Source organism: Strix uralensis, chromosome 31 (genome assembly GCF_047716275.1).
Source record: "Strix uralensis isolate ZFMK-TIS-50842 chromosome 31, bStrUra1, whole genome shotgun sequence".
In the NCBI taxonomy this organism is placed as follows: Eukaryota; Metazoa; Chordata; class Aves; order Strigiformes; family Strigidae; genus Strix; species Strix uralensis.
In genome coordinates this window covers 2,980,087-2,988,082 of record NC_134002.1, presented here as the reverse complement: position 1 = coordinate 2,988,082, position 7,996 = coordinate 2,980,087, and the positions used below count along the sequence as shown (strand labels likewise).

General features: G+C 52.1%; 1 protein-coding gene across 1 annotated transcript; it reads left to right on the top strand.

Annotated features, from left to right (window-relative positions):
• Positions 1 to 907: 907 nt before the first annotated feature.
• Positions 908 to 1,840, top strand: LOC141936117 (olfactory receptor 14A16-like). Its single transcript, XM_074852843.1, has one exon. It carries the CDS (start codon positions 908 to 910, stop codon positions 1,838 to 1,840), a length of 933 nt encoding a protein of 310 aa, XP_074708944.1.
• Positions 1,841 to 7,996: the final 6,156 nt, after the last annotated feature.

Genomic DNA, 7,996 nt, shown 5'->3' with positions numbered 1-7,996 from the left:
TGCTCCTTGGTTCTCCACCTGCCCCTGCTGCTGCTGCTGCTCCTGTTTTCAGGCTCTCTGGGGATGGGGCTTTCAGCTGCAGCTCAGCAACTGGCCCTGCAGGTCCTGCCATGCAGATGTGTCCATGGCAGCAAGGTGCCCAAGCCCCCTTCGAGCCTCTGGGTCTCTGGGAAATGCTGACCATGGGATGGGGATAAACCCGGCTCTTTTTGCCAGACACCCCAAACTCAAGGAATCAAAAATCTCAGAGATCTTTAATGGGGACGGCAGTTTTCCACTGGATTCCTCTGCTCTCAGCAGCAGCCAATTTCCTGTCAAGGGAACAGCTGGGTGTGACCCTCCTGCAGATTCCAGCGGTGCAAGCCCAGGGCAGCTGAGAGCAAGTCTGATGGACAGCCTGGCTCTCCTCACTCTGCACTAAGGCTCTGCCCGTTTGCACCCCCGCACTCTCCATGGAGCACTTGTAGCGCAGCAGCAATATCCAGGCTGTCTGCCTTCAGAACGCACTCCTCAGGTAGGACAGGGCAACAGGAGCCAAAGGCAGAAGAGCAAAGCCCCACAGCTCTGCTCTGCAGCCGGGGGCCCTGGGAGGGACAAGGCTGAAATCTCTTGGATTTCTGGACTGGAGTTAACCAGCGATGACTGCGGGTTCCTCTCTGCCTGTTGGGGCACAGCAGAACTGACTCCTGCAGAGCCCCCAGCAGAATCCCTTGCTCCCCACTGCCCCCTCAGCCAGCAAACACCAGAGCTCCAGCCTGGGAGCTGCATGAAGGTCTTTCTGGAAGGACAGAGACTGGGAGGGGTGGGGGTACAGTGAGAAATGGAGGACATTTTGCAAAAATAAGTCATTCCTAACCATTCACTAACTTTTCCTCCTTGGGCAGTCCCTAATTTACAGAGGCAGCAGATGTCCAACGGCAGCTCCATCACTGAGTTCCTCCTCCTGCCATTCGCAGACACACGGGAGCTGCAGCTCTTGCACTTCTGGCTCTTCCTGGGCATCTCCCTGGCTGCCCTCCTGGGCAACAGCCTCATCATCACCGCCATCGCCTGTGACCACCACCTGCACACCCCCATGTACTTCTTCCTCCTCAACCTCTCCCTCCTCGACCTGGGCTCCATCTCCACTACCCTCCCCAAAGCCATGGCCAACTCCCTCTTGGACACCATGGCCATCTCCTTCCAAGGGTGTGCTGTACAGCTCTTTTTCTTTCTCTTCTTTATCTCAGCAGAGTATTTCCTTCTCACTGTCATGGCCTATGACCGCTACGTTGCCATCTGCAAACCCCTGCACTACGGGACCCTCCTGAGCAACAGAGCTTGTGTCCACATGGCAGCAGCTGCCTGGGGCACTGGGTTTCTCACAGCTGTGCTGCACACGGCCAATACATTTTCACTACCACTCTGCCAAGGCAATGCTGTGGACCAGTTCTTCTGTGAAATCCCCCAGATCCTCAAACTCTCCTGCTCACACTCCTACCTCAGGGAAGTTGGGCTTATCATGGTTGGTGTCTGTGTAGCTTTTGGATGTTTTGTTTTCATTGTGGTGTCCTATGTGCAGATCTTGAGGGTCGTGCTGAGGATCCCCTCTGAGCAGGGACGGCACAAAGCCTTTTCCACTTGCCTCCCTCACCTGGCTGTGGTCTCCCTCTTTATCAGCACTGTCATGTTTGCCTACCTGAAGCCCCCCTCCATCTCCTCTCCATCCCTGGACCTGGTGGTGTCATTTCTGTACTCGGTGGTTCCTCCAGCAGTGAACCCCCTCATCTACAGCATGAGGAACCAGGAGCTCAAGGATGTCCTGAGGAAAGTATGTGTATACTCATTTTTCCAGCATTAATCAGGTGTCCACCATCCTCATAGAGCTCCCAGATATTCAGAAAATACCAGCCTATCTTTTGTTTATCTTTTTCTTTAGTTTGTGCTTGTTTTTTATACATATAATTTTTTGCAATCAGGTATTATTCATACAACTTTTTCTTAAGCTTAGAACCAATTTTTACTGGCTTGTAAGCCTTCTTGTACAGAAGGAACCAGGCTCTCTCCATAGCTAAAAAAGCCAGTCCATAATCATTTGCCTCTCCTCTGTTCTCTTAAATCTCCTCAGAGCTGGGGGCCCAGCCCCAGCAGGCAGAAGGGATTCAGGAGCCAAGGGCCCAGCTGCCCCATGGAGGAGCAGCCCCAGTGCCCCTCGGGGCTGCCCCTCGCTGCCTCAGCAGGCATTGCCTCTCTGCTGCCTGTGAGCTGGGGCTGCTGCTTACCTGGAGCCACAGCCAAGGTCAGCAGCAGGACGTGGCCTTTTCAGTGCTGGGCTCTCCTCACTACCACACTGTCCCTCTGTGCCCTTGCATTTGTGTCACCTCCAAGCTCTTGTGTAACTTCTGACAGTCCAGTTGTGTCCACAGTGGCACCCCTGTAGCTGCAGGCAGGAGCAGGCCGTGTGAACCACAGTGTCAGAGCTGGCCTCCGTGCCAGCACCAACATCACCGAAGGGGCTCCTCAGGGCAGGACCAGAAGGCTGGATGCCTCTTCCAAAGCTGGTCTCAGGAATACACTCAAGATTCTGCTCCCTCAAAAGGACATTTGCTCTTCTGAGCTTCTTGATGGTTTCAGAGGGAGAAACGCAGAGACCTAGTGGGATCTGTTTAGGGGCAGAGGGCTGGAGCAAGACCTCCCTTCTTGGTTGCACATGTCCATGCAGACAGCAACTGCTCTTTGATTTACCTGCCTGGCACTGTCGCACCTGCAGTGAGGCTGATGGCAGATGCCATCCTGGAGAGGAATAGAGAGCTGCCAGGAGAGCTCAGGGGATCTCCAGGGACAGTGTGTGGGTCTGGGTGGCAGTGAGTGACCATGCAAGGTGGATTGTGCTGTAGGAAAATGTGAACCTGAGGACTCCATGGTATAACAAGTGTCTTGCAATGCCTGGAGAGACTGTGAGGAGTCAGCAGACAAAGGGACACAAGACTGGAGAGTGGTTCAGGACACCCTCTGGGAAAGCCCATGGGCTGGATCTGATGCAGCGCTCCCTTGTCTTTTGTGCCATTGGAGACACCCCATGGTCCTGCTCAGCCCCATCCACTGACTGGCTTCTTCAGCCTGGAGAAGGGATGGCTGAGGGGCACCGCACAGCCAGGGGGGCCTCAGTTTTTTCCCCATGAGGCTAGCCAAGCACTGGAACAAGCGTTGCTCCCCCTGAGAGATTGTGAAGTCCTCCATCCTTGCAGGTTTTCAAGACCCAGATGGACCAAGCCTTAAGAAGCAAAGAATAACCATAGACCTGACCCTTCTTTGAGCAGATGGTTTTCCCACAGACCACCCAAGGTCTCCACTGAACCTCAATGATCTTATCCTATGATCTCCAACAAGCTCAGATATTTGTGGGGCACTGATTCTCCTGTATTTTATGTGATCAGCTAACACAAGTCTTGAACATCTCCTTCACTCCACTGACTGCAAGGAGAGCTTCGGAGGCACTGCCTCAGACAGCTCTACATTACCGCGCAGCTCACTGCATCCAGCTTTAACATCCTCACAGGCCATTGGTCTGGACACTGAAGGTACTCATAGGTTCTCGGAATCAGAGAAGCTGAATGTCAACTGTGACTGAAATACATTCCCAGCATCCGTGGACAGCAAGGAGTTTCTCCTTTTGGTGCATTCCCATGCCACGTGGACTCCACCTGGGATTTGTCTCCCCTTGTTTTAGACAACCGCTGTGTGGGTGTCTGTCTACTCTTGCTCGTACAGGCGCCTCCTGCAGTTGACAGTAGGTCTTCAACTTCCTCCACTGCAAGTTATCCTCATAGAAATTTTAAATCACCTGGTTGCTTCATTGTCTGGGCCTCCAAGCACCTGCTCAGCCCTCACACAGCCTGGGTGTTGGCTCACTCCTGGGCACTTCTTTCCAGGTGAGCCCCCTCCAAGTTGCAGTCCCAGGGGTGGTTCTGAGGGGAGATGCTGCTTGGTGTCAGGTCTGCTCCAGAGCAGACAGGGCTGAGCAGGGTGTCCATGAGCGGGGCCTGCCCTCCTGCCTGCTGCAGCTGGTCAGGGGGCTGGAACAGAGGTGTCCTCAGAGCCAGCACCCAGACAGGGACCTTTCCCCTCACCCACCCCTCCCTTTTTGGACACAGGCAGGTGATGAATGCCGAGGGCTGCACTCTGATACTCATGAACAAGGCAGAACTGGATGAGGATGTGAATGCTGAGGGCAGCCGTGGCTGCAGTGACCATGGCAGAGGAAAAAGACAAACAGCAGAATGACAGCCTTGGCCTGCAGCACAGCACATTTCACATGGTTCAGCATCCGCTTGGTGGGATCCTGAAGAGTCAAGATCCATGGAGCCATCTTGGATCCTCATAAACAACAATACTAAAGCCCAGCAACATCTCAGTGTGATGTTCTGGGAGTTGAGCAGGGCCTATCTGGAGGCTGTTGCAGATGGACAGGGATCTTCTGGCTGAAGAGTTCACAACCAGAGGGCGTTACACAGGGGTGGGAGAGGGAACAGGTTGTCTAGGAGGTAGATGCAGACATGGCCGTGGGGTACAGGGGTGGAAGCAGGAAAGTCAAAGCTCAGATGGGGCTGAAATCAGATAAAGGCTGAGGAACTCATTGTTTTCCCTTCCTCTTCTCCTGGTAAGATCTGCCCCCAGACCTCCCCGGTCCTTGAGTCTCTGACCAACATCTCTGCAGGCAGGGCTGCACCCATGGCAGAGGAAGGTGAGTCTGGGGAGCACTTGCACCACCTCGGCACACACAGGTCCACGGGACCAGAGCGGATATGCCCAAGGGTGCTGGGAGAGCTGGTTGGGGACATTCTAAGGCTGCTCCTGGTCATCTTCGAAGTGTCAGGGCAAACAGGGTGGGAAATGGCAGACATTGCACCCATTTTCAAGCAGGGCAAGAAGGAGCATCCATGGAACTACAGGCTGGTCAGTAACATCTCAGTCCCTGCGAAGGTGATGGAGCAAATTCATTTCAGTAATTCCTTTGCCTGCACTCATCAGCTGTTGCTCTCTGAGATGCCCTGGGGTAGCTGAAGTACCCACAGGGTGCTTGGAAGGGTGACCAATGACTTATGGGAAATTCTGTGGAGCATTTCCTGGTCTACCAGGAAAAGGATCTCCAGACACCTCAGTGGAGACAACTCCTTTGTCTCCATTGACTAGGAGGGGAAGACTAGACAACTTCATCTGACATAGACATCTGCGGGGAGGTGTCTGATATTGGGGGAGACAAGTCTCCTCCCTTTCTTCACTTACAAAGGAGTCACTCTTCATTTACTCTGGAGGGAATAAAAAGGGAGTGTTCATGGATGATGCAGAGACCCCTTTGAGCAGACACTGTAACACAGATGTGTTGAGACAAGTGCAAATCTGGCCACGCAAACCCAGGGTGTTTCACTGCAGGTGGTCACCCAGCTTCCCCGTATCAGGTTAGAGAGCCTGCCACCTTAGTGGTGACTCTCTTTGTGCGAGGGGTGAGGAGTGGCAAGGATGCTGCTGGGTGGGGAGGGGTTTTAGGGTGCTGGGATCTCTGCCAGACATAGAAATATCTGTCTTTTATGCTGCAGGCCTGAGTAAGACAGAAATGTTTACAAAATGTCAATAAAAATGAAACAAAAAATAATGTGGAAAAAAGAAAAGCAAAGAAAAAATTTGAATACAATTTTCAGGTTTTTGTAATTCTTTGTGTTTATTTCCTCCTATTTAGTTTAATTTGCTTTGTTTTGTTATGCCAGGCTTTGTGGGATTTCATGAACATTTTTTTAATTATGATTTTAAAGACAAAAATATCTCCAGAACCAGGGTCGGAAGTAGCTACAGGGACACAGATGCCCTAAGTCACAGGGAAAGAGATGCCTGGTGGCAGTGCAGGTGTCCTGGGCCCCTCTGCCCGGCCTCTACCAGCAGCTCCCGAGGGGCTCTGGTCTCCTGCAGGAGACCTCCTGGCCTGGGTGTCAGTGGCCAGTGCCAGGGAAATACGTCACATACACCGGGGCGTCTGCAAGGGGCACTTGATGTCCATGGTCAGACAGCTGAGCTCTGCCTGGAAAGGGAAAGAACTGCCTGAGACTTTTAAAAAACACCTGAGCCAAGTTTGTCAGCTGAGATGACTGAAAACTTTGAATAAAGTGATGAAGTTTTTCCACCATGACCACATGGGAATTACAAGGAAGTGTATGAACTGAAACTGAAGCTCTGAGCTTCAGGGAGTCAGAAGCCTGCCCTTGTCTCTCAGCAGTCTAATTCTCTCTTCAGCCACCTCCTTCACTGTGTTCATATCTCTCATTTCCCATGGATCTGTCTGAAACATTGCTAGTGAGGTTCTCCCCTGGGGATGGTGAACCTCAGTGGAGGCAGCTTCCCCTTAGCACACAGCTGAGCAGTGGCGGTTGTTGTTTGTTAAACTCTCCCATGTTTTCCTTCTGTTTGTTTGCAATGAAGAGAAATTCTGCTGTGCCCGTGTGCAGCCAGGTCTGTGAGGGAAGCCAGTGGGAGCTGGTGCAGAGGAGCTGTAACCTCCAGCTGCAGCTGGGCTGGAGGTCTGATGTCAGGAGAAGTGCTGCAAGTGCCAGGGGGCCGATGGGAGAAATGGCCGGGCTGGGGAGGTGAGGAATCAGGTTGTCCATGGAGTGTCTGACCTCCAGGAGGAGCTGGTCCTACCCCTCCTGACAGCAGGAGGAGACCCCCTGCATCAACATCAATTAGAGAATGCTGCCATCACTTCTGCTGTAAAATGAAAAGCTAATACAAGACACTTAAAATTAAAGGCTCATGGGAAAATTCCCCTTTACGTGCACTCCAGAGACCTCTTGAAGACTGAAGAAAATAATTGGAAGGGACATGGCTTTTTGCATTTTAATGAGCCCCACGGTGTCTTTGGTGCTGAGACCATGAGCCTCAGACACTGAGAGGAGCCTGAACCAACGGCTGAAGAAGTCAAGGTCAGAAGCAACACCTACAGTTCCCAGGAGTGTTACTGGGTCCCACTGAGGGCCATCCCCAACAAAGCCTCCCCAGGGGCTGGTTAGAGCAGGAGGGTGAAGGCAGGAATGAGAGGTAGCAAACCCAATGTAAAGGTGGTTCTGATGCTCAGTCTGCCTTCATGTGTTGAAGCCAAAGGGCCAAAGCCTGACCCGCAGCCCCTGGGAAGGGAGATCCTGTCCCTCCCACATTGCCCAGGGCTCTTCCTGGGGCAGTGTCATGTGGCAATGTGCGGTGCTAAGGCCGGACTAGGGTATGGCACTGATGGGTCTCTCCTGGGTGGGGCAAGGAGGCCATGAGCTCCTGGTGCCATAAGGCTGAGGTTTATCCTGGTAGGCCTTAGCTGCAGAGGCAACAACCATAGGCAAGGGGGAAAAGTTCTGCTGGGAGTTCTCGTATATACTAGAGCCTTCAACCGTCTTTACCACAGTCTGTGCTCAGTGTCCCACACCTGCAGCTCCTTTCCTGCAGGCTCTCAACATCATGATTTCTTCCCCATGTTGCTCTCACCTCAGCATTTCACCTCCCTTACAGAATAGAATAGAATAGAATAGAATAGAATAGAATAGAATAGAATAGAATAGAATAGAATAGAATAGAATAGAATAGAATAGAATAGAATAGAATAGAACGGAATAATTTCAGTTTGAATGGACCTACAAACGATCACCTAGTCCAACTACCTAACCAGTTCAGGGCAGACCAAGTTAAAGCTGTTATTAAGGGTATTGTCTAAAGGCCTCTTAAACACTGACCTGCTTGGGACATCAACCACCTCTCTAGGAAGCCTGTTCCAGTGTTTGTCCACCCTTTTAGTAAAAAATGTTTCCTCATGTACAGTTTGAACCTCCCCTGCTGCAGCTTTGAACTATTCCCACACATTCTATCACTGGATGTGAGGAAGAAAAGAACAGCACATGCTGCTCAGGAGGCTGCAGGGAGCCATGAGGTCACTCCTCAGCTTCCCCTTCTCCAAACTAGACAAACCCAACATACTCAGCCACCC